Source organism: Arvicola amphibius, chromosome X (assembly GCF_903992535.2).
Source record: "Arvicola amphibius chromosome X, mArvAmp1.2, whole genome shotgun sequence".
In the NCBI taxonomy this organism is placed as follows: Eukaryota; Metazoa; Chordata; class Mammalia; order Rodentia; family Cricetidae; genus Arvicola; species Arvicola amphibius.
In genome coordinates this window covers 123,972,025-123,999,759 of record NC_052065.1, presented here as the reverse complement: position 1 = coordinate 123,999,759, position 27,735 = coordinate 123,972,025, and the positions used below count along the sequence as shown (strand labels likewise).

General features: G+C 39.7%; 1 protein-coding gene across 1 annotated transcript in view; it reads left to right on the top strand.

The window, feature by feature from the left end:
- Positions 1–27,735, top strand: part of Mcf2 (MCF.2 cell line derived transforming sequence) — a 108,747-nt gene that overhangs the window by 16,784 nt on the left and 64,228 nt on the right. The window contains exons 2-4 of the mRNA XM_042054367.1: positions 4,234–4,302; positions 7,887–8,001; positions 10,621–10,711. Of these exons, the coding sequence (XP_041910301.1) occupies positions 4,234–4,302; positions 7,887–8,001; positions 10,621–10,711 (275 nt within the window). The remainder of the gene's footprint in view (positions 1–4,233; positions 4,303–7,886; positions 8,002–10,620; positions 10,712–27,735) is intronic.

The window sequence follows — 27,735 nt, the reverse complement described above, 5'->3', positions numbered from 1 at the left end:
CGCTGTTAATCACATCTTTCATGGTGTAACCTGTGTGCCAGGTTCATCTCAATCATCAGTTGGGTGAAGTAATTTTCTGAAGGTGTTCACAGCAACCTTTCAGGAGGGCGTGGTCTATCATACCATATTGGGTTAGAAGCAATCCACAGGGTCTCATTTTCTGTAAAAACAAAAGAAGAATCTCTTTTCCAAAGTATCATATCCTTAGATCCAAATTCTGAAGTCAAGGTATTTTCAAAATATCTATGTTGGATTAGTTCAGCAGCATTTATAAACAAGTATCTTTTAGCAGCTGTTGCTTCTTCCTCAGCATTCAAACAATTCAAAGAGAGCATAATAGCATACAGTATCAAGATTCTCTGTGTATTTTCCATCTTATATGACTTTATTTTAACCTCTATTTTGTTTATTTTTACTTTTATTTTTTGAAACAGGTTCTCTGTATATCTTTGTCCTGGAATAACTCTATAGACCATGTTGTCCTTGAACTCAGAGGTCTACTTGCCTTTGCTTCCCACGTGCTGGGATTGAACTCACAGAGATCTGTCTGTCTCTGCCTCCCAGGCATTGGGATTAAAGGTGTGTCCTGCCACACCTTGAAGTCACAGAGGTCAATCTACCTCTGCCTCCCAAGTGTTGGAATTAAAGGTGTGTACTAACACACCTTGAAGTCAAAGAGGTCAATCTACCTCTGCCTCCCAAGTGTTGGGATTAAAGGTGTGTACCACCACACACAACTATTTTCTTTCTTCCTTTTTTAGCCTAAGAACTTTAACCTTTAGCATGCATATATTTTTAACACATTGTAAACCATTTAGAGTTTTTCTTCATCTTTGAATCTATCTTTACTATATATCTTTTTCTGACCACACGAGCCTTTAATTTACCAAACAATATCGGTAGGACTAAAGCCGTGACTTTGGCAGCTGGATACAGCCCATTCCTTAGCTTTCCAGCCTCATGGCAGAGGTACCCGCTGTAGCCATGTTTATCACACAACTCTGTGGCAGTTCAAGGTCCCTGCCAGCAAGCAAGCTGCAACAGTGTTAAACAACAATCAAAAGCTCCATAGTCAGGACCGCCTGCTTGAAAGAATCAGAGTTTGCCCTGGCAGGATGGCCCAGAAAGCTGGCATTTTAAAACAGCACATCTTTTTTCCTGCTACGGCTGAAAACTGAAAAACACATGTTCAGACCCGAGAAATTGCTGCTACCAAGAAGCCATGCTTTACTCTATTCTTTCCCAAGCTTTCTCAAGCTTTCTGTGGGTTCAGTTGTCCACATGGGCGCCATTCTGTAGTGATGGGAGTGGCGGGCTGTATTCCTGCCCTGCTCCCGTGGTGCCCGACTAGCTTTACCCAAAATAACAACAACTATGCTTTGAAATGGAAGAGTTTAAGGGGTCTGCGAGAGAGGCATTATGAATTATACTCTTTCACTTTTGTATCATGGAAGGAAATCTGCGCAGAAATGTAAGAGCCTCAGGTCCAGACAGGGTGCAACTCAGCACCATGACTTTCTCTTTTAGATTTTAGAATCTTTTAGATTTTAGAATCTAAAGAATCTAGTGTTCTCCACTTCCTTGTTTTTAGCAACAGTCTTACCTTGTTCACTGTGGATGCTCAGGGTAAGCCATCTGTCTTCTCTTACCTTTCCATTGTTAGTTCCTCTCCCTTTAGTCAATTGCTAATCTAGACTATTTTTTAAAGTAGTAGCATCTCTTTTAACCCTCAACCCATCCCTTTTCATTAGTATGAAAACGCTATTTTGTAGGATGGCATTTTAGGTCTTAAAAATAAGAGTGTATTTTCATTGTGTATGTAATTTTCCAGTGTTGGCTCTCCTAGAATATTGAGTACATTGGAAAGTATCTGCTGTATGGCCCTAAAATGGAGGACATGAAGGGAAAGATACATGAGTCACTTGCTCAAGGCTACAAAGCACCTAAGTGGCAGAGATAAAATGAAACCCTGGTCTTCCTATTATCATCAGCCTGTAGCCCTTTGTTTTATGGCCAAGGCCAATTTTTAATGTATATATCTAAATTATGGAGTAATACATTTTATACTTCTTCTGATTTTGAATGGCACAGGAATAATCAGGCTGCATATGTATTATTTCCAGTTTGCCATCTGACATTAAATTCATCAATTTATTTTAATAGATATTCTTGCTATTCAAATCAGAAGAGAAATCTGGGTTTCTTTTGTAGGGATGCTTCTATGTTCTAATGCTGTTTGTTTTGTTGTGAGAGAAGGCCAGTCTCCTTATGTAGCACTGGCTGGCCTAGAACTCACTGTGTAGACCAGGTTGGCTTTGAACTCAGAGACTAGTCACCTGCCTATACCTCCAAGTGCAGGGATTATTGGCATGTGCCACCACACTCCTAGTGTTCTTTTATTCATGCCATTACTACTTCGGAAACATGTGAGGACAGAGGAAAATCTAGCCTATTCCAGAAGATATAGTTCTTCTACCATATCTCCATGTCCAAAGATGTCAATGTGTGACTGTTATAAACATTATTTTATTGGAGCCACCACAGTGTTGAAAGAATTATTTCATATGCTAATGTATATGCTTTGGCATGGGATATACCAGGAATCTAAAGCTATATAAATCTATATGTATATACATAATATATTAATTACAAGACAATTTTAAGAATTTTTATGTTCTGACAAATCACATTTTTAAAGAAAGGTTAGCACATATTTATGTATTTACTTTGCACAGTGCAGGTGTAGAGGTCAGAAGACAACTTGTAGCTTACAGGAGCAGGTTCTCTCCTGCTACCGTATGGGTCCCAGGGACCAAACTCAGTTTGTCAGGCTAGCTGCATGGCCGTTTTGTGGACCCTTAATCATATGTTTTTAATGAGTTGTATTTTATAAAAATAAATATGCCAGTTAATTGCTCTATGTTTCCAATTGAGTAGGTCATTCTGTAAGATAGGATGTTCTGCAGCTTTGTCAATTTTTTGAGGAGTCTTGTTCTTGATAAAGTACATCTATATGCAATGATTTCAGGAGCACTAGGAAGGCTGTATCATCAGCCTGACACCACCAAGTGTGAGCACTTTGAAGGTCCTTTATATCAGAAAGCAAGTGGAAAATATGGCTTCGGTAAGAGATGTGAAACCACAGGCATTAAATCAGCAGTCCAAAATACCCTAGTTCAATGACCTATTTTCTTTTAAAAAGTTATCCTTGTTCATGGACTGTAGGCAGATAATGGACTTTTCGTTTTGATCCCTGTAGTGTTTGGTAGATTTGGACGTTGTGAGCTAGCATTTAAGATCTAGGGCAACTAAAATGACTATATGAAATAATGCAGGGAAAAATGAAATGAAAAAAATGCCACTGTTAATTAGGTGCCTACTGTTATATGAGCTGTTTCAAGTTACAGTTCACTACCCCTTGTTAGGTAGGCATTATGATGCCCAGGTTACAGTGGAGGAAACTGAGCCTCAATGACCTGCCTGTTTAAGTTTTGTATAGCTACTAAGTGCAGTAAATGGGATTTGAATCCAGGTCTTTCTCATTCAGGAACACATGTTGTGAACCACTGTACTATTAATCTTCCTTAATTAGGGTTAATAATACCTACTTTGGGATATTTTAAGGATCCAAATGATTTTTATTTTTTTTTAAGATTTATTTATTATGTATACAACATTCTGCCTCCATGTATGCCTGCAAGCCAGAGGAGAGTGCCAGATCTCATTACAGATGGTTGTGAGCCACCACGTGGTTGCTGGGTATTGAACTCAGGGCCTCTGGAAGAGCAGCCAGTGCTCTTAACCACTGAGTCATCTCTCAAGCCACCCTCCAAATGATTTTTATAAGAACCCCAAGTATGCGTTGTAATTACGAAGTTCTATGGAATGAAACCTCACCATATGGAAGGCAGTCTGCTGCAGTGTGTGCATGGCTCCTCTTCAAAGAAGCCGGGCTGTTTTTACCTTGTTCTTAGTTTGCTGATGAGTGAGAGTAGTTTTTGTTCCAGGCTTAGATCCTAAAAAGTGGGCCGTTGGTTCTATATACCCTGTGACCGCATAAATAGCACAACTCTCTTTCCCTGTAGCTGAGCGAGGAAAGAGGAGACAACTACTGATCCTTCTGTACACACGCATCTCTAAGGGCCTCAGTGTTCTTTTGGGCACTATGAGGATTTCTGTATGCTTCTAGCTACATTTTAACAGTGGTGTTGTTTGATCTCTTGTTTGTCATAGAAACTGGGCTCCTCCTCCAATTAAAGGACATCAATCATTTCTTAATGCAAGACATTGCCTTCCTGTCTGGTAAGCAAGCTATCATTTATTTAAGGGCAGATAAATGTATGAACTGGTCAAGAGAGTTCATTTGAGACTTATATAAATAACTCGTTATCCACATATACACATATACAAATGTACATACACAATTGAAAGTGGTTTTTTTTTTTTTTGTTTCTTTTTCGAGACAGGGTTTCCCTGTAGCTTCTAGAGCCTGTCCTGGAAGTAGCTCTTGTAGACCAGGCTGGCCACAAACTCAGAGATCCGCCTGCCTCTGCCTCCCGAGTGCTGGGATTAAAGGCGTGCGCCACCACCGCCCGGCTGAAAGTGTTTTAATAATCATATGTTGAGCATCTAGTTACTAAACAAGTGGACACTCAGATTAATTAAGGACTTTTCAGCAGTTTTAAATATGTCATTAAGATCAATCTTACCACTCTTGTACTTTTAACTTTTAGACTAAGTCTTTAGATACCTATAATGGGAGAATGCATATATCTTAGAAGGGTGTGATCTAGATCTAGATCTAGCTAGCTAGCTAGCTACCTACCTACCTACCTAGAGGTGGAGTCTCATTATGTAGTGTTGGCTGGCCTGGAACTCTCTCTGTAAATGAGGCTGGCCTTAAGCTCATAGAGAATAATCTACCTCTGCTTCTCAGTTTCTGGGATTAAAGGTTCATGCCAGCACACTCATCCCTTTATCATTTTCTACTTACTATTTTTGTGTGTTTGGGTGTTTTCTCAATATAGATGTCTGTGTACCACATACATGAGGTGCCTGCAGAAGAGGGCATCAGATCTCCTGGAACTGGACCTACAGATGGTTTTGAGCTGCCACATGGGTTATGAGTAGCAGCCTGGGGTCCTCTGGAAGAGTTGCCAGTGCTCCTAACTACTGAACCATAATCTTTCTCGACCCTAATTCTTTTTCTTAATAATGGTGCCCAAACCTAAAGCATAAGGCATAGGGTGATGCAAAGGCCGAGACTGGATTCAGTCCTTACAAATGTAAGAGTAATGCAAATTAGGCTCCAAAACATAAAACAGGGGAAGACAAAGTAACTCGGTTACTGTGTGCAATCCTGGAGTGCCCTGTGAGGGACACACACACACACACACACACACACACGCACACACACACACACACTGGATTTAGCAATTTAGTAGTTTCTGGCTGGATATAGGAAACTACTACTCTATCACAGTAAATTTAGCTGTGTGTTAGGTTTGCTATTATGATTGTCAGTGTTTCCCAGACAGTGGTAGAATTCTCACGCCTCAGGTACTTTTGCTTTACTCAAGTGTTCTACCGTTGAGCCACACTTCCAGTCCTCTGTGTTGCCTAAATTATGTTCTGCATAGAACCATCCTTGATGCTTGTTGCCCCCATCCACACCCATCTCCCTTTTCCTGCATGCTCAGCATTTTTGTGATTGTTTAAAGAAATGCTTCTGCTTACACTTTCTTTTGAAGGAAATGCTTCCGATGGACAATCATGAGTAACACCTTCCAATTTAGAATCTAACATCTTTTTTTAATTACAGATGTACTCTTGTATAGTGCATGAAGTTGCTCAATGGTAATAAGTTTAATAGATTAAATTTTAGTAGATTAGTAAATTAGTGATAATTGATCCTTAGAGTACCCATGTATCATTTCCATTGATAAGTGATGTTTGCTTAAATAGTACGAGTGCCCCACCCCCTCAAGCTTGTTGAGAAAGAGAGAAGGGAAGAAGGGTTAGGGGAGGGAAGATAGGGGATGTCCTAGTTTGGTTTCTTTTTTTGTGTGGTTTTTCAAGACAAGGTTTATCTGTGGCTTTGGAGCCTGTCCTGGAACTAGCTTTTGTAGATCAGGCTGGCCTTGAACTCACAGAGATCCACCTGCCTCTGCCTCCTGGGATTAAAGTACTGGGATTAAAGGCATGCGCCACTACTGCCTGGCTCCTAGTTTGCTTTCTATTGCTGTGATAAACACCATGACTAAAAGCAACTGGGGAGATGTGATGATTATTCTTGGTTCAGTTCTTTTCCTATAGAGAACCCTGACTGGTACATGAGATTTATTTGGTACATAAGTTTTATAAAACTTAATCTCAGGTTCATCATTAAGAGAAGTCATGGCAGTTATTCAAGCAGAGAAGTGCCAGTAACCATAGGGGAAACTGCTTACTAGCTTGCTCTCCAAGACTTGCTCATATTGCTTTCTTTAACAACCTGAACCACCTGGCTAGGGTGGCACTGCCCACATTAGGCTGGAACCTCCCACATCAATCAATCATTAATCAAAATATGCCCCACAGATGTGCCCACAGGCCAATCTGATGGAGGCAGTTTCTTAACTAAGAGTCCCTCTTTCCAGGTATCTCTTGATTGTTTCAAGTGGACAAAGAGTAACTGGCACAGAGGGAGAGGGAGAGGGAGAGGGAGAGGGAGAGGGAGAGAGAGAGAGAGAGAGAGAGAGAGAGAGAGAGAGAGAGAGAGAGAGAGAGAGAGAGAGAGAGACACGCTTTTAACTGCTGAGCCATTTCTCCAGCCCATAAGCCCATGTAGTGAAGCCAAGCCAATCTTCCTACCTTCCTTCCTTCCCTTTTCTTCTTTCTTTCTTTTTTTTTTTGTCTTTTTCAAGGCAGGGTCTCACTGTGTAGCTCTGGCTGTCCTGGAATTCACTCTGTAGAACAGGCTGGCCTCGAATTCACAGTGGTTCACTTGGCTCTGCCTCCAGAGTGCTATGATTAAAGGCGTGTGCCACTATGCCCAGCTCTCCTGAACTTTTTATGTCTAGTGATATTTCTGGTTCTAGAATCTAGTTTGCCTAATATTAGATGGTATAACAGGATAGATTTCTGCCTCTTTCCACTTTCCCAGCTATAGTGAGAAGCACGTGTTACCATATTTATTTGGGTTCTGGATGATCTACCACCACACCTCATGCTTGGATGGACAGCACTTGGCCAACAAGGCTATCAATTCCACCCCTGATTTTTGAACTTTAACTATAACACTTAAATCATTTTCTTTCCTGCTTACCATGACTCATTTTGCTCGGTTTTATGAAGCTTTCCACTGTCAATTTCTCATTTGGAATTTCGGATCACAACCCTAGCGTACACTGTGGTTTCATAATTTTGGTTGTTCAACTTAGCAGATCATCTGTTTCTTCAGCCATATTTATTATGCCTATCCCATGAAATTTTCTTCTTGTTTATTCATTTTGTCCTCTTTGTTTTTATTTCTTGTTTTGTTTTTGTTCTAGGAACTACTTTGCTAGCTTTCTCTTATTGTTGTTTTGGTTTATATGGAAATTGTGATTCTCATAAAACTCTTGATTATCCAGTCTCCTAATCATCCTTTTTATTTATTATGAACATGATTGTTATTTGATTTTTTTCAAGACAAGTTTCTTCTTGTAGCCCTGGCTGTCCTGGAACTTGCTGTGTAGACCAGGCTAGCCTCAAGCTCACAGAGATCCACTGGCCACTACCTCTAAGTGCTGAGACTAAAGGCGTGCACCACCATCACCCAGCCTAATCATCCTCTTTAAATCTGAAAATCCTCATCTTTGTTTTGTCAAATAAATTGATAATTTGTTTATTTTGCTTTATGTTAGGTGGCCGGGGAAGGGACAATGCTTGGATCATTACATTTCCAGAAAACTGTAACTTCAGATGCATTCCAGAGGATGTAATCTCAAAAGTGCTCAATTACTTGACATCTATTGCAAGGTATTGTATTTCATTACATTTTAAAACTCTTGTTTTATATCAAATACATACTTGAAGGGTATAAGAGGAAGGTTGCTTGTTAGTATAGTTCTTATTATTGTTATTGTGAATAGTAAATAAACGTCACCTAATGTATATAAATATAACAAAAGAGGAGGCTGACAGCAACTTAAATTCTTCAATTCTCTTTTTGTTCATTTGTTTTATTTTTTGAGACAGGGGTTCTTCCTTTTTTGGTTTTTTCAAGATATGGTTTCTCTGTATCTTTGGAGCCTGTCCTGTAACTAGCTCTGTAGACCAGGCTGGCCTCAAACTCACAGAGATTCACCTGTCTCAGCCTCCCGAGTGCTGTGATTAAAAGTGTGTACCACCAATGCCCAGCCAAGACAGGGTTTCTCTGTGTAGCCCTGGCTGTCCTGGTTCTCACTCTGCAGACCAGTCTTGCCTCAAACTCACAGGTATCTGCCAGCCTCTGCCTCCAGAGTGCTGGGATTGAAAACCTGTACCACCACCACCTGCCTAAATTCTAAATATATTTAAAAATATACTGTAAAATATAGACTGAGGATGCAAAATACATCCTGAGGAGAAAATATATAAATATGCCGAGGAGCTATGTAAGTAGATTAATACTCTAGTAGTACTGGCCCTCACAAAGTATGGCCGTCATCTATAAAAGTATGGCCATCATCTATAAAAGAATACTTTACTAGCCAGGAGTGAAGAAAGCCATTTTTCTCTTTGACCAAGGATTACATACAGCAGTGGTGTTGGGAACTACTAGGCAGGATAATATGATAATAAAATCAGTTGGCACTGGTGTGTGTTAAAATGAAAAAAGTAAAAGCTTCCTTAGAGGGTCTGGAGAGACTTCTCAACAGTAAGAGTGCTTGCTGCACAATCGTTAGGGCCATTTATCAGATCCCAGCCTCCACATAAGAAGCCAGGTAGAACAGGAGAATCGCTGGGGCTTTTGGGTCTCTAACTTAGTCAAGAAAATGTGAGCCCCAGATTTAGGGAAAGGAAGAGAATAGGTGGAGAGGGATAGAGGAAGATACCTAATGTTCTCTCTCTCTCTCTCCACACACACACACACACACACACACACACACATACACACACACACATACATACACACACACACACACACACACACACACACGCTCCCTTCGAGATTATATTTATGCTGAATATAATTATCTATCTATCTATCTATCTATCTATCTATCTATCTATCTATCTATCTATCATCTATCTATCTGACAGGACCATACTTTGTAGACCCGGCTGGCTGGCTGGTCAGCCTAGACTTCTCTATGTACTTCCTTTTGTAGACCAGACTGGCCTCACATTGACAGAGATCTGCCTACTTCTGTTTCCAGAGTGCTGGATAAAATTTTAAAGGAAGCAGTTTTCATTTACTAATCCTAAAGAATAGAGAACATAATTTATTGGAAGAGTCTTATGAACAAAAGTTAAGCTCTAAAAGAGTAAATTTTTATTGTACCCATTGAGGCTTAAAAGTATTTTTAGGGCAAATCAAAGTTATATTATCCATTAAACTGCCTTCCCTCAAACTCCAACAGCAGGCTGTAGTGGAAAACAATATATTTAACTATATATATTTTCAAGTGAACAAAAAGATCATTGATAGATTGCTGTGTGAAGTTAAGCGTGATGTTATGAAAGGCAGAGGGTGTTGAGTTTTCTTCCCACCAACATTTCAAGATTCTAACTTAATTTTCCTAATCCATATTTATCATATAACCTTTTCCTATTTCTTTTTTTTTATAAAAACCAAAGCCATTTTAATTTTATCCTCTCATTTTTTTTGGTGCAATCAGATTTTTATTTTTATTTATTTATTTTTTTTCTCATTTTTTATTAAAAATTTCCATCTCCTCCCCTCCTCCTCCCCCTTCCCTCCCCTCTCTTCCACCCATACCCCCACTCCCTCCCTCTCCAAGCCAAAGAGCCATCTTCAACAAATGGTGCTGGCATAACTGGATGTCAACCTGTAGAAGAATGAAAGTAGATCCATATCTATCACCTTTTCCTATTTCATTTTCATATGTATGTGTGTGTGTTTTTGTGTGAGTGGATGCCATGTCTGTATATGTGCCTGTGGAAGCCAGAAAAGGGCAATGGATTCCTTGAACCCGGAGTACAGGTGATTGTGAGTCACTATGTAGGTACTGGAAATCAAACTCAGGACCTCTGCAAGAGGAGCAAGTACTCTTAACGTCTAAGCCACCTCTCCAGCCACCTCATTTTCCTATTTCAAAGACTAAAATTAGTACTGAAAAAGAAAGTTTAGATATAGGGGAATATAGATCTAAAATAATTTTTAAAGAGCACTTTTTGGGGTTTAATTTGAGCTCAAGCTCTCCTGGAACTCACTCTGTAGACCAAGTTGACCTCAAATTCACAGAGCTTCACCTGACTCAGCCTCCCTGAGTGATGGAATTAAAGGTGTATAACACTACTTCTGGCTAAGATAGCACTTCCAAATCTAAATTTTTCTTCAATTAAACATTAACTGTAAAATAGTCATAAATAAAGACACATATAATAAATAAGAGTTATTACTGACAAAAATTATTATTTCTTTTCTTGTAGACAAAATGGATCTGACTCCCGATTTACTATTATTCTGGATCGCAGACTAGATACGTGGTCTTCCCTCAAAATTTCCCTCCAGAAAATCTCAGTAAGTACTTTACAGGAATTTCTTCTTTATTTATACTTTGCCTTTTGAAAATATGGATTATTCTGATATTGATAGAGACAATAAATGTTGATATTGATAAAGTGAGAAGGGAAAGTAGGAAGGCTTTGTGGTCTGAAGTAAAGAACTCAGACAGGTCTCAGTGAAGAACTTGAGACCCCACTTTAAGTCCTAGTGGGGAAGAATGAAGGATTGATGGTCCAAATTATAAGTGAGCAAAGAATTGTGGTTTTGTATGACTTCCAGAGGAAGGCATATATTTTATGGGACCTTTTGGAAAGTGGAGATATCTATGTTGTATACCTACGACACATAGAAAATTGTGAAGAAAAAATTTCAAACAGTAGTTCAGTTGGTATTCTAAGCACATAGAGATAAGCCCCCCATTTTTTTTTAACATTTTGGTATATATGTTTCTAGACTTTTGTTTTTAGGATAGAATACAAAGGTAAGTATCCCCAAATTCTACATCGCCTCAACTGAAAATCTAATTTCAAAGAGCCAGAAAGAGGAAACAGTTTTCCTAAAAGGCACAATACAGTTCTGCCCACTGCCATGAGAGATTTACATTACTAGGCTCTCCAGGATAGTGATGCTGTTCAAAGCCTCCCTTTAATGGAAGACGAGGGAGATGAGGAGATCACAGACTGCTTCTGACAAGACTGGGAAAGTCTTTAGAAATTTCGCGTGGTTCATATTCTATCAGAGCCAAGTTGCTGGGACTCAGTGTACTTTTTCTTTGAGATTACATTATAATCGACCATGATAAATTCTTTTTCTTTTCATTTAGTTATTTTTGTTTCTATTACTTTATTTTACAAAACCAGAAAACTCAACAATAAATGATGCAATATTTAATACAATAAATGATACAATAAGAGTTGTGTGGGCTGGAGAGATGGCTCAGAGGTTAAGAGCACTGCCTGCTCTTCCAAAGGTCCTGAGTTCATATTCCCAGCAACCACATGGTGGCTCACAACCATCTGTAATGGGGTCTGGTGCCCTCTTCTGGCCTGCAGGCATACACACAGACAGACTATTGCATATATAATAAATAAATAAATATTTTAAAAAAGAGTTGTGTATTTTAAGCAGATAAATAAAAACATGGGTTGTTCATATTTATTGGTTGTCATGTTTCATACATCTACACATTGTGTACTGCTTAAATCAAAAAAAGTGTATATTTATCTTCTCAAACATTTATTGTTTATTTCTGGCAAAATCTAGTATATTAGTATATTATTAGCAGTATATTTGTTATCTCTTGTCAGCTCCTGTGGTCTGAAGTTCTCTGTCTCCTGACTGTCTCAGAGGCTACTCCCACCAGAAGAAGTCTATTTACTTGCAAAGGCATGACAGATATTGAGGTTGTTGAAGTTCTGAGTCATTACTGTTTTGCTCTATTGTTTGTTGACAAACACAAAAACATACTAACAGAGCCAGATATAGTAGCAAAGTGAATAAGATCATCCATTTCATATCCATCATGAGTTATTCCTTATTTGGGGGCCATTTAGTAGGGATTTTCTGTTATTTGTTTATAACAGGTATTTAATCATAAATAGTACATCTTAATTTCTTTTACTTTTACTTTTGCTAATATAAAACTTTCTGAAAGCAGTAGAAGGGCTCATGACTCTGGGCGCTAGTCTACCGGAGCAGAGAAGTAATCGTGGCAGGAACATGAAGCAGCTGATCACAATATATTCCTAGCCAGAAGAACAGAGAAATGAGTGTGTGCATGCTAGTGCACAGCTCACTTTCTCCACTGTCACATAATCCAGGATGTTGTGCCTTGCGAATGGTGCCACCCATAGTGGGCAGGTCTTCCTGCCTCAGTGAACACAATTAAGATAATCCCCCACAGACATGTCCAGAGGCCCATCTTTCAGGAGATTTTAGATTTTTGTCAAGTTGACACTTAGCACTAACCATCACACAGTGAAGAGAACATAAAAGTCAAACAAAGTACTAAAATAAAAGAACAACACTGACTGTAGTTCTGTCGGTAGAGTGCTTGCCTACAAAGCACTGCGTTCCATCCCCAGCATTACATAAATCGGGCATGGTGGTACATGCTCGTAATCCTTGTACTCAGAAGGCAGAGGCAGGAGGATAGGCGGTTCAAGGTCATACTCAGTTACATAGTGAATTTAAAACCAGTCTGGGCTATATGAGACCATGTCTCAAACAATAACTACAGAAAGGCCTTCATGAGTGCATTTTTCTGCTCTAAAGCATTCATAGTTCTAAGTATGATTGTTACTCCTTTTTCTTGATTAAGGGACCCATGTGAAAAGCTGTGGAAACAGGACAATCAGTGAGACCTGCTGGCGGGTAGCCTAGTTCCAGGTCCGGTGACAGAATCTGTCTTGATGGGGAAAGGCAAGAGTGACAGAGCAGGACACTGAACATCTTTTGGTTTCTATGCATGCACATGGGTATACGAACACACACACACACACACACACACACACACACACACACAAACACACTCTTTTTTTTCTCATTTTTTTTATTAAAGATTTCCATCTCCTCCCCCTTCCCTCCCCTCCCTTCCACCCATACCCCCATTCCACCCCTCTCCAAGACAAAGAGCCATCAGGGTTCCCTTCACTATGTTAAGTCCAAGGTCCTCCCAGCTCCCCCTAAGTCCAGGAAGGTGAGCAACCAAACTGACAAGGCTCACAGTGAGCCCGTCCATGCTGTAGAGTTCATGTTCATTGCCATTGTCCTTGGTTTCTCAGTCCTCCTCCACCGTCAGCCACATCTTACACCTATCAGAATGGCTAAAATCAAAAACACCAATGATAGCCTTTGCTGGAGAGGATGTGGAGTAAGGGGTACACTCATCCATTGCTGGTGGGAATGCAAACTTGTGCAACCGCTTTGGAAAGCAGTGTGGAGGTTTCTCAGGAAATTTGGTATCAACCTACCCCAGGACCCAGCAATCCCACTGTTGGGGATTTACCCAAGAGATGCCCAATCATATTACAAAAGCATTTGTTCAACTATGTTTATAGCAGCATTATTTGTAATAGCCAGAACCTGGAAACAACCTAGATGCCCTTCAGTGGAAGAATGGATGAAGAAAGTGTGGAATATATACATATTAGAGTACTACTCGGCGGTAAAAAACAATGACATCTTGAATTTTGCATGCAAATGGATGCAAATAGAAAACACCATCCTGAGTGAGGTAACCCAGGCCCAAAAAGATGAACATGGGATGTACTCACTCATAATTGGTTTCTAGCCATAAATAAAGGACATCGAGCCTATAACACAAACACACTCTTATACTCACTGTATTAGTTATTTTTTTGTTGCTGTAATAAGACACTTCAACCAGAGCAACTTGTAGAACAAAGTTTATTTGGGCTTATGGTTTCAGAAGGATAAGAGCCATCATGGCAGGGAATCCTGACAGCAAGTGGCAGGCATGGTGGCAGGAAGCAGATGCTGAGAACTCACATCCTCAGCTGCAAGCATGGAGAGGAGAGAGCAGCTGGAAATGAGTCTTTAAACTCTTGCTGGGCTGTGGTGGTGCATGCCTTTAATAACCAGCACTTGGGAGGCGAGAGGCAGAGGCTGACGGATCTCTGTAAGTTCGAGGCCAGCCTGATCTACAGAGCTAGTTCCAGGACAGCTAGGGATGTTTCACAGAGAAACCCTGCCTCAACTTCCCCCCCACAAAAAAAAGAAAAAGAAAAGGAGAGACTAGTTGGAAATGATGAGTCTTTAAGCTCTCAAAAGTCCACCTCCAGTGGCCACACCTATTAAATCTCCCCAAACAGTGCCACCAATGGAAGATCAAGTGTCCTAATAAAAAGCCTATGAGTCTGTGGGGGACATTCTCATTCAAATCACCACACTCACACAAAATTGCTCTGGAGATGCAGTTTGGTAGATGTTTATTTTTAATATTTTATCTTCTTTCTTTCTGAAGATGCATTTCATTTTTAATTATGTATGTATGTGAATATGTGAGTGTTGGTGCCCAAGCAGTCCAAAAGAAGATGTTGGGTCCCTTGGAACTGGAGTTATAAGTGGTTATGGATCACCTGACATGGGTGCTGGAAATCATACATGGGTCCTCAGGAGAGAAGTTAGTGTTTTTTGGGGTCTATTACTCTAACATTTGCCATTTTTCTTCTGGTCCTGGGAAGAGACCCTAGGGCCACATGTGAATTACCACTGCCTTATATCCCCATGTGGTCTATTACTTTCAGTGAGATAATTGTAAAGTTCAATGTGAAGACTTTAACTTACAGCTTCCAAAATAAATGAAAGAAGGCAGGATAGGCTACATAATTAATGAGAGAAGAATTTGAAATTATTACTAATTGACTTCTGATAATTGTACATATGGGACTGGAGAGATGGCTCAACAATTAAGAGCACTTGCTGCTCTTGCAGAGAGGACCCAGGTTCAGTTTTCAGCACCCACATGGCAGTTCACAAACCTCTGAAACTCCAGTTCCAGGGGATTTGACCTTTCTCCTAACCTCTGTGGGCTCTTGCCTGCATGTGGCACATAGACATATACTCAGGCTCACACATATATGCCTAGGATAAAATAAATATTAGAATAATTATGGCCAGACCTGGTGGTTTAAGCCTTTACACCCAGAATTTGGGAGGCAGAGGCAGGCAGATCTCTTGAGTTCGTGGCCAGTCTGGTCTATAGAATGAGTTCCAGGACAGACAGGGCTACACATAGAAACCTTATCTTGAAAAAACAAAAGGAAAATTTGTATATATTGATGGGGTAAAATGTGATGCTTTCACACACACACACACACACACACACACACACACACACACACACACACACACACACAGTGTAGCGACATGTCAATCACATCAAACATTTATAATTTCTTTGTGGTAAGAACATTCAAAATGCTCTCTTTAGCTATTTGCAGGAAGGTTAACTTGAGGGAGAATCTTCTCCATCTTAAAAAGTTTGCATGCATATTCTCTTCTTTCAAGATTATCAGGATACAGCTTCATAAACTGTAACCATTCTCAACCCTTAAGCCCAGAATAGAATGTAGTAATACAATATAGAATTGAAGTTTAAGTCTCAGAGCAGAGCAGGACAAGAGGACAAGGTATCAGTGAGTACTACCTTCACAGAGAATCTTAGCATTCCACCTTAAAAAATCTAACTACGCAGAGGCAAGCCAGCCCCATCCTGACTGTTCCTGAGGAGGAGAGTGCTTTTTTTTCTCTCCCTCCACTATTAGGACGTGCCTGATCTTCTTGAATAGTCCAGCACAAGCTAATCCACAAGGCTCAATCAGGCTAAGTAGTTGGGGGACTGTGTCAACTCTGAATCACAATGAGCAGCAGGGAAGGATCTGTCAGCTGACTAATCAGGGCTAGTGGATTTTTTTGCAGCTCTGCCGCGGTGGTAATGGAAGCAGCCGTAGCTTTGTTTGATAGAGATTTTTGGCTGCTGCTTTTAAATACCACCCAAGAAGCAGCTCGTATTTCATCAATGTTGCGTTGACAATCGGAAAAGAAGAGTGTAATTGTGTATAGGCGAGATGGCAGAAGCAAATCCCCCGAGAGGCAAGATGAGGTTCAGAAGGAATGCGGTAAGGGCTCTGCCTGCAGTCCTGGAAAGCCTATTCCCAAGTTCAAGTGCTGGGATGCTGCAGCACGGTGCTACAGCACAAACTGCTGAGTGGGGCTTTTAAGGACAGATGGGGAGAATGGACTCTTGTATTTTCGTGAATTGCATTGATGTGATTACTGTGAGACCGGCCTAGGGTAATCTAAGGAAAAGAGGTAGAATATTGCTTCAAAATCTCAATGTCATCAAGTTTATCAGAGAGCATTGCTGGTCATATTATTTGTTTAAGAGTGTATTAGCAATTTAGAATGGTTTGCCTGCATAGCTTTAAATCACCAGTTAAAAGAATACCTAACAAAAGGATTTATGATTTTTTTTTTGGACACTGGTAAATAGAGTGTGCTATCCTGGATGGGTCCGGAGGCAATTTCACCACCACTTAAAAAGGCAGCCCTGCTTAGCTGTGACTTTAAAAGTGGAAGCATTTAAGCATCTGTAATGATAGGAAATTTTTGTAGTTTCAGGTCTTTTATAAATGTGCACTTTCAAGGGGCAAAATTCTACCCATTGCCAACGGTTATAAGGGACAGGAAAGTGGCTTGTTTTCCAGCATACGCTACAATTTTCAAGTTCCTCCTTTGGTTTCCATGAACTTTCCTACCTACCTACCCATGCATCCATTCATTCATTCATATATTCATATTCTAAATTACCCAGAAAATTTCTACCATAATCTTCAGATTTGTTTTAGAGAAATGTTGAAATAACCCAGGCTAATTAAATATCAAGCCACTCATCCATGGGTCATTAAATGTCACCTTTAAAAAAAAAGCCAACAAATTGTTATTGTTAGTGTTGACTTAAGATATAAACTTGCCTGCTCAAGTATTGAGGTAACATGCACAAAAGTGAAAAGTTAAAAATTACTTATAAAAAAATTAAATTAAAACCCAATCGAGGACAAGGAAAGAAAAGAATTGCATTGTTGCCAAGTGACAGCAAATGCTGAGAGTTGAGTGGAAAATTTTTCTGATAAGCCTTTTAGCATAGAATGTTCTTTAAAAATTACACTTATTTTGATAAAGTTATGTAGTCAGTCCTACACATGATTTTACGTTATGAGACTACTCATGAACTTTAGCAGCCAATTTATAATACATGTAAAATGTATGTGTGTGTGTGTTTACAATATTGTATGAACTGACATTCATGGTTTTAGTAGCAAAGGTGCCTTGACTTCACCTTTTGGAAAGTTCCTGATTCTTTTCTGTGCATACATATTTTCTCAACACTAAACTTTTATGTATACACACTTTAATACACACACAAATACAGCACCCAGGTAGCAACTGAATAGATATATCTTCACTGTGCTCCCTCTGACTCCAGTTTCAATGGTAAATATATAATAGCTCTTGACTAAAGACACTCTCAGTCCAGAAGAGAGGTAAAGTATATTTGTAAATATTTATTTCAAAAGAACTTCAGGCTAGAAGTGGGGAAGGCCTTCCATGGTAGATGTCATTTGTTTGCACCTTAAGTCACAACATGTGTTTCTTTTACCTTTCTCTGAATTTTTCCCATGATTTTTATTTCCCTCAAATGAATTACTTTAAGTAGCCCGCTAGAAGCAGGTATCTTCAAATGCAATTGATTGGATTGCTTCTGAAGCCTAGAGCTCTAGTGGTAAGAAAATGTGTTTTGTTTGACTAGAGTGAAGAATTTGGGCCTTTAGTGACAAAATGGCTTAATTGGGAAGGACTTTTGGATTTGGACTAATTCTGGGGGCTGTGGTAGGCCTAACAAGATGCCCTGGTAGAATGCAAAGTCTCAAGAGAGGATTAAACTGATTACCTGGTGGAAACTGAATGATTCACTGAGCAGTAAGGAGGGGATTAGAAGAGATACATGTGATAAAAGGGGAAAAACCACAAGGAATGGGTATTGCTTAGGACTGTCCTCTTCTCCAGGGCTCTTGGCAAGTTGCCAGGCAACACTTGAGGGAACTCATACGTTCTGTACTCTTGAGAGTGGGGATAGGGTTAGGATAGGGGAGATAATTAAAGAAGCTCTTGCCAGAGAAAACTCTTTCCTATAGCTCCGGGTCATGGGATTTTCCCAAGCCATCATATACTGTCATGATATTAGATTTCTCTTACTTTTGCTCCAAGCCTTCTCTCTGTGCCTCATGTTCCCCCATCCAACTCCTGTTAGCTATGAAGTCAGAACAGGATGAATCTATTCCCTTTGATCCTGCTAATGAGCCTCCCAGCTATAGACAAAAGCCCACAGCTCCCTCTCATTTGGTCCTTTCAGCTTCCGTTTCTCCCTCCTCAGTGACAGGTCGTCCAGGTCAACTCTTCCTGGCATCCACAGTTTTCATTTCATGGGCTACATGATGCTTGATTGTTTTCCATAACTTCAAAAATTGTTAACTGGTCCCATTTTGTAGAGTCAAATGAATTCATTTCTAAATTGCAAAGAGTAAATCTGCATGTATATGAAAGGTTAAGTGTAGATAAAAAGCTGTTTATGACCCAGAAAGGCCTAGTACCGCTGTTTCCCCACTGTGCTTCATTTCTCACGCTATAAGAAGGGATAATACCTACTGTGATACCATAGTAGGAAAGCTGAATCGAGTAGTGTGTGTAACAAGTCGGTCATGTAGGTAATCCCTTTCCGTCAAAGGTCCTTAATAATATTGTCTTTCTTTGGCCGAAAGGTTAAAAGAGAAATGCTGTAGGAATAGAAAGAGCACAGTTTGAACATTTCTAACGAAATGACTAGAGAGCTAGAGCGATGGCTCAGTGGTGATGAGCACCCGCTGCTCTTCCGTAGTATGCCTGGCTTTCCATAGTGCCTTGCAACCATTTGTAATTTCAGTCCTGAGGAATCCTATGCCTTCTTCTAGCCTTTGGAGACAACAGGCATGCACGTGGTACATAGACATACATGCCCACATGACTTTCTTTTTTTAAGAAGAAGAAATAGCTAGCCACCCTATAGGATGAGTGAATTGCCTCCCTAAAAGTATCACACAAAAGAATATTAAATAGCTTTACTTTCAGGGCTTTAATAGTTAAGTGGCATATCAGGTTTATGTCTTGGTGCGGACCATGTACCTGGTCAGTAGTGGGGCTGGTATTTGTCAAGGACAAGACCATCTGTTCTTTAGGAGGGAAAGATGATAGAGAATATGTTTTGGGTCTGTTTTCTTGAACAACCAGGAAGAACTGCTGCGGAAGGCAGGGTTGGGGCTGTGAGCAGTGAGTGGTTGGGCACACGAGTCCAAGGCCCGTGACAGTGGGCAGCTTGTTCTAGTTACAGGTATGTGCCCTTAGGTAGCTGCTTGTTGGAATCTCAAAGGATAGAGAGAAATGTCTGCAAGAAACTCAAAGTAGTGCTGAGTCTTCTCAAGCAGTCTTGGTTTTGTTTTCATTTTTTTTAAAAGAAGAAACAAAAAGACTGACCTATGTTATGACTACTTCTCTTTGCTGTTCTGACAAGTTCTTAAAAATGATTTACGGATTTAGAATGTAGAGCTTAATTTTGGAGAAAATAGAAATTGTGCCTTTTCATGTTTATATAACCATAGAGATTAGATATTCTGAAGCATTTAGAAATTCTGTATCACTAAACTGAAACAGCACAGCTCAGTGGTCATGCTCTGTGATTGCTGTGCTCTGCATATCTGTTATGATATGCTGTTTGAGTTTTCATTAAATAGCTCATTTAACATGGATTATCTGGAAATTCTTAGTTATAAACTTTTTTGTATAGAGAATAAAATACTTTGCTTACCTTCATACACACACACACACACACACACACACACACACATATATCCACATATCCACATAAACATGGACAGATTAATCTTTTTTGGACAACATACTCTTAATCTGCATGGCTTGTCAATTTAAATTTTCTACAGATGTCTCTATTCTATATAGATTCTCATGTCAAGCAAAGAAAGGAGAGTGAATATATATTATTCCTATTGACCCATGTTCAGATATATGAATGTTTTCATTTAGTGATTGTAGCCTACAGATGTGTTTTGTTTATACTCTACAGTGTTTCCACAGAATTATAGTTTGTTCCCCCCTCTTTAAAAATAGGGATTTTGCCAGGCATGGTGGTGCACACCTTGAATTACAGCACTCAGAAGGCAGAGACAGCCAGATATCTGAATTCAAGGCCATCTTGATCTAGCTAGGTTAGCTAGAAGTGACCTTGTCTCAAAAAACAGAACAAAACAGAACAAAACAAAACAAAAAACCCCCAACCAGTCAACCAACCAACTAACCAACCAATCAACAGAAACCATAGCAAAACCTAGACTCTTGGAGCAATGATAATCACAGGTAGTTGTTTTTGACACAGCATCCTAGTAAGCAGCTCAAGCTGACCTAGAATATTATCCCAGGGTGGGCTCCTGAGTGCTAGCATTACAGGCATGAGCCACCATACCTGGCACAACTGGGAGCTTTAACTTTCCATCTGAGATACTTGTGAAAGTCCACAAATATTAAATTGATAATGACTATTACACCACAGAAAGAGAACTGAATTTGATAGTCATGGGTAGGTAAATGAAGAATACAATATTAACTTAATGCATTAAACAATGGTTATAAGTAGCCATAAATTAGGGGCTGGAGAAATGGCCCAGTACTTAAGGGCACTTGCTGTTCTTCTAAAGGGTCTGAGTTCAGTTCCTAGCAAGCATGTCAGATGGCTCACAGCCTGCTGGAAACTCCAGTTCCAGAGGATCTAATAACCTCTTTTGGTCTCTTTGGGCTCCTACACATGTATTAATACACACGCACACACACACAAACACTCACACACACGCACACACTCACTCATTCACACACATATACTTAAATACAATATAAAATAAATAGACTTAAGTTGGATAACTATCCAACTCTCAGTTCTCCCAAGGGGCCATTTTTCAGTTAACCCTCCCATCATTTGAGAAACGATTCTCTCTGCTATTATTCTACATGCTGGTTCCAAATGCATTTCTAGTATCCATCAATTCCTGAGGATTAGAAAAGTGAAATTGTGCTTAGGATTATATCAATATAGTACAGACGTAGAGGAACTTCCAAAACATCATTTTAAAGGGAAGTGTACATTCAAACTATGAGTAGTTCCTTTACTGCTTTATAGAGTTACACTTGCGGTGTTTTTCACTACAGAATGATTCTGAAATTATGCTAACGCAATAGCTAATCTCATTTATGCAGCTACTCAACAAATGAGTTGCATTAAGTAGTTCATCTGATTTACCAGTTATTTGTTTTATGAAATTGAAGCATAACAGTTCAGACGAGGCATTTTAGTTATATCTTTCAGGTTCACACGCAAATCAAATGCAGTGAGTTTTTAATCCTAGATTGTCTTAATCAGCCATGAACAGGTGCTTGGCAAATTGTCCCATACAAAATGAATTTACAACCTATGTGAATACTTTTCACAGCCCCTCTATTTTCAGCTTGTGTTTTTGTTGTTACATGCTGGGGAATGCACCCGAGACCTCCTGCCTGCTAGCAGGGCATCATACATTCCCAGCACATACACTCTTTAAGAAACAAGCAACCAAACAAAAATTACATATAAAGCAGATATATTTTATTTATTTATTTATTTTTAATATTTATTTATTATGGATACAATATTCTGTCTACATGTATGCCTGCTAGAAGAGGACACCAGACCTCATTATAGATGGTTGTGAGCCACCATGTGGTTGTTGGGAATCGAACTCGGGTCCTTTGGAAGAGCACGCAATGCTCTTAACCGCTGAGCCATCTCTCCAGCCCAGCAGATATATTTTAAAACACTTTTTTTTTTTTTTCGGGACTTCTCAAGGCTTCCAGGGTGCAAGGGTAGGACTATTAATATTTATTAAAGGCTTATCCTGAGACTCACACTCACAGTGAACATTATTATAACACTCTGCTAAGTCCTTAATATGAAGAGGTGCGATTTCCATCTTCATTTAACAACTGGAGAAACTGAGTACAGTGAACAGAATAATCCATAGGCAATTTCCATGTGCCTATTCCCCAATTCCCCAAAGCTATGAAGAGGCTATGCAAAAGGATGGACGTGATGTGATGAAGAACCTTGAGGAGGCTCGGACTGTAGCTCAGTTGGTAGACTGCCTGTTTAGCACGCACAACATCCTGGTTACACTCAGAACTGCAACTGGAAATAGATGTGGTAGCACATGCCTCTAGTAGGGAGGTAGAGGCAGGAGGATCACAAGTTTGAGGCACCAAATTCAAAGCCAACTTGGGATACACGAGACTCTGTCATTGATAATAAGAAGTAGTGTTGAGATTGGGAGATTATCCCAAATTTTCAAGGTAGGATTTGTATAATCACAAGGGTCTTTATGATCAAAAGAGAGAGGAATTGGGGTTTAGCTCAGTAGTAGAGATCTTATCTTGCATGTGTGAGGCCTTGGGTTCTATCCTGAGTATCGTTAAAAAAAAAAAAGGAAAGGAAGTGGAGAAAGCTTCAGAGAAGAGGGAATGACAGAAGCTGAGGTCAAAACAATTGCAAGGCCATAAACCAAAGAGGTGATGGGCAGTCCCTAGAAACTGAAAATGTCAAGGTAATAGATTCTTATCTAGGGCAGGAGAAGGAAAGCAGCCTGGAATGCCTTGCTTTTAGTCCAGTGATGCTAATCTTGGCCTTCTGACCCCCAGAAGCATAGCAGTGAATAGTGTTGCCTTATAGCAGCAGTAAGAAACTTGTACTCAGAGATTTTATCAAGTATCAAACAGAATTAAAACCCTAGTTGACCTGCCTGAAAAACTAGACTCTATCAACAAGAAAATTTGAAGAAACATAAAGGGGATGGTACAAGAATCATTTTATAGTTCAGTCCATAAACCGTGCATGAGGAAGAAGTGAGGTTTTGGTAACATCTAGCCTAAATGGTAGCAAATGTCCACCAGCATACTTCCTTTATGTTGAGGAGGAACAGGAAGTGGAAGTGGTGAGCACTGTGGTGAACAAAAGTGTCCAAAAATGGGGTACTAACCAGTCAGCCTCAGGCAAGTGTTGTCATGTTGGGAAAATGGGCCCAAGTACTGTCCAGTCTTTGATTTCTCAAGAGAAAGAAGAAGTCAAGTCTCAACCCAATACATGTGTTTTTATTTTATTTCATTTTTAAATATTTTATATATTTTAATTGTGTGTGTGCACATGCATGCATATACACACATGTCTGTACATGTGTGTGCATGTGTGCATGCACCCATATATACAAGTGCACTCAGAGACCAGAAGAGCGCTTTGGAGTCCCTGGAACTTGAGTTATAGACACCTGTAAGATGTCTGATATGGATGGTGAGCACTCAATTTAGGTCCTTTGGGAGAACAGCCAGTGCTCTTAATCACTGAGCCATTTTTTCTTTTCTCTCCTCTCCTCTCCCCTCCTTCCCTTCCCTTTCCTCCCCTCTCCTCTTCTCTCCCCTCTCTCCCCCTTTGTTCCCTCCTCCTCTCATCCCTCTCTCCCTTCCCCCTCTCTTTCTAGACAGGGTCTCACTATATAGCTCTGAGTGGCCTGGAGCTTGCTAAGTAGATCAAGCTGGTCTTAAAGCTTTTTTGAAGATTTTGTTTTTATGTTTATGAGTGTCAGAAGGTACTTCTGTGTACCACGTGCATGTAGTACTGCAGGACCTTAGGAGGACAGAAGAAGGTGACAGATCCCTTGGGACTGGACTTACAGATGGTTGTGAGCCATCTGACTTGAGTGCTGGAAACCAGATTTTGGTCTTCTGGAAAAGCAACCAGTGCTTGTTCCCACTGACTGATTTGCCAGTCCTGAGATCTAGGTTTTGTATCAATAATGTTATTATTTTCTTTTTTTATAGACTTTATTTTTTAGAGTACCTTTAACTGCAGAACTAAATTAAACAGGGGTACAAGAAGTTCTCATAAACTCATTGTTCATTTTGTTTTTATAGCTTTGTTCAATCACAGCTACTGTATTATTCTTAAAATGAGTATACTTGAAACATTTCTATATAGTTTGCTTTGTTATGCTTTAATGTTCCCTCTTGATGTTGACAACTGCACTCCCAAATGAGACCTTTTCTCTCTCCTTCCCTACGGAGAGCTATCTTTTTTTATTAAACTTTTTTATTCATCTTACATACCATCCACAGTTCCCTCTTCCTCCCCTCCTCCCTCTCTCCCTTCCATTCCTCCTCCTCCTCCTCCTCCTCCTCCTCCTCCTCCACCCCCATCCACTCCTCAGAAAAGGTAAGGCCTCCCACAGGGAGTCAACAAAGCCTGGCAAGTTGTTAAGTTGAGCAGGACCAAGCCCCTCCCCCTCCCTGCATCGAGGCTGAGAAAGGCCAGCTAAAATGCCTAGCAATAATGGAGAGGGTGCCTGAACTGGCCTTCTCCTGAGATCAGATTGGTGACTACCCTAGTTTTCATCCTAGAACCTTCATTTAGTAACTGATGGAAGCAGATGCAGAGAACTGTTTTATAGATATCATGAGAATGCCTTGCTGACTCTTCCAACACACAGCATCTATAGAAAGGAACTAGAATCTTGCTTTCCTTCATAAAACAAGCTTATTTTTTGTGCCCATCTGGGTTACTCAAATCTCAAACCTTGGAACGGATTTCAGGGAGTCCCTCTATCTCATCAAGTACACTTAATCACTATGATTTGATGATGCCACTTCCTGGATTTTGCCATGACTCTTTCTACTTTTGCTCTGGTTGAGGATCTGACTGTTGGATTACTATACCTTTCTACAAGGTCACTGCAAGTCTAGTTCTCTTTGTATCTGAATTCAGTTCTTTCTCAAGGCTCATGAGATCTAAGAGGATGTGGCTAGGGATGTAGTTCCATGGTAGGGCACTTGCATTTAGCTCTGGGTTTAATTCCTAGAACCACATAAAATTTTAAAATAAAATAAAATATGTGTCTGACCATGGTGCTCTAGTACTCAAAAGATCGATTTCCTTAACTTCTAAGGGGGAAAACATCAGACTAGCTCTTGTTATGGTTCTTGCCTGCCTCTCCAACACCTTTTCGCTTCAGAGTCCTTTTCCTCTACCTTTCTTGATAGGGCATCTTCAAGAGGCTGGGTAGTTCAATGACTAAGGCCACAGTCTTAGTATAAGATAAGGCCTTTATAGGTTATGCTTAAACACTCTGAGCTTCACCTTATTTGTAAAAAGGGCAACTTAACTCATTCGCTGAACTATGGTAAAGTAGACCTATAAGTACTGGCTAAATATTTGACATAGAGTACACATTTAATATGTGGTGATATAATATTGGGCCATGCTGTTTCTTTTTATAGACAATCTTGCATGGTAGTCCCTGTTCTTTTGTTTTGGAATTCCTTTCTGTAGCAAGTATTTTTCACTGCTGTGATGGTTGGTGTTATCATTTATGAAGAGATGATGGGATCCTGGTCCCACAAAAGGCAGCAGGGGTCACCCAAGTCCTTGGTGGTTCCCCTGGCTGGTGGCCTGAGGCCTTGGTGGAAGATATACAGATAGATATGCCAGGAAGAGAGAGCTGAGCTATAAAGTTTATTTAGTGGGTTATGGAGGGAAAGGGAGGGGGAAGGGGAGAAGGCGGAGGAGAAGAGAAAGAGTCAGAAGCTACCTCTCTAGAAGAAGGGGGAAGAGAGAGAGAGAGAGAGAGAGACAGAGAGAGAGAGAGAGAGAGAGAGAGAGAGAGAGAGAGAGAGAGAGAGAGAGAGAGGGAGAGAGAGAGATAGAGAGAAAGGAGAGGTGCTTGCTTTTGTGGAAGTGGGCGGGGCTTGTCTTTTAAAGGGACAGGGTACCCAGCTGACAGACCAGACCAGCAGATTACAATTGGCCTTGTCAACTTGACACAGTCTATAATCCTCTGGGAAGAGGGTCTCAATGAGAAATTATAAAGATCCTGTTGCCCTATAGAATACTCTTTTGATTATTAATGGGGAAAAACCATGCTCACTTTAGACACCACTATCCCCTTGGCAGCTGATTCTAAACTGTTTAAGAGAGGAGAAGGTGAGCTGAGTACCAAGCCCTTATGGTGCATCCATTTCCTCTCTGTGCTTGAAAGTGAATGTGACCATTTCCCACATGTTCTTTTGGCTTTGAGTTCTTCACGTGATGGACAGTAACCTGGCATTATGAACTGAACTCTAACCCTAAATCACTTTAGTCCGAATATTTATCACAGCTACAGAACTAAAAGCTAGAAGAACTGCCCTACTATGTGCCAGACTCTTTTCCCTAGAAGCTGGGGAAATACTCAAAAAATTTGGATGGCATTTTGATTCAATTAATTTCTCTTTTTTCTTAAAGGCTATTTGGCCCTCTCATGTTTCATAACCTTTGTGATATTGTTTCCTGTGTATATTATTCTAATTCTTTTATTTTTTGGCTTACCATGCTGTACTGATTACTAATAAACTCAGTTATTAAACTGGCATTTTCTTGGAAGGGACAGCATTTAATTAATTTGTGTATTCTCAATGCCTGTATGTGCTTGATAATCTTTCATTTAAATGCATGGAGTATTCACATAGCAATGAAAATAAGACTTCCTTGGATAAAAACAAGAACATGATTTTATGATATAGTTTTCATCAGTTGTTTAGTATAGATAGATAATATTTCAGCTCCCTTTGGATTTTTAGGTTATCCCAAGGACTTGCCTCCTAATTCTGTTTTTAAATTTTCTTATAAAATTTATTATTATTATGGGGTGTATGTGCATAAAATGTGTTTGTATGTGAGGCATTGACAACTCCCTGGAGTCAGTTCTCTCCTTCCAACTTCATGTGGGTTCTGGGGATGGAACTCAGGTCACCAGGCTTGCATAGCAAATGCCTTTACCATGGAGCCATTTGGCTGCTCCATTATCTGGTTTCATTTTTATAGGAAATAAATACAATTTGACTTCAGATTCAGCAATTTCATGACATAAAGGCAGGAACATAAACCAATGGAGTGGAACAGAACCCAGAAATTTATTTTCAATCAGTTTTCAGCAAAAAGAACCAAGAGCATATATAATAATATAATAATAATAATAATAATAATATAATATATGGTAGTGGAGATGTATATATATGAACAAAACTAGCTTCCTGTCTTTCACCATTAAGAAATTACTCAAATTGGGTCAAGCACCTAAATACAAAATCTTAAAACTATGAAACTGTTAATACTTGCAAAAATATAGGAAGCATTCTTAAGTGAATTGGTATCAGTGAAACATATATATATATATATATATATATATATATATATATATATATATATATATACATAGAGGTTATGGTACTGGCTTGAAACCAGTTTTAGGGGGTTTGAGTCCTTCCTTTCTTATTTTACTTTAATGAAAGTGGGTTCTTCAGATGTG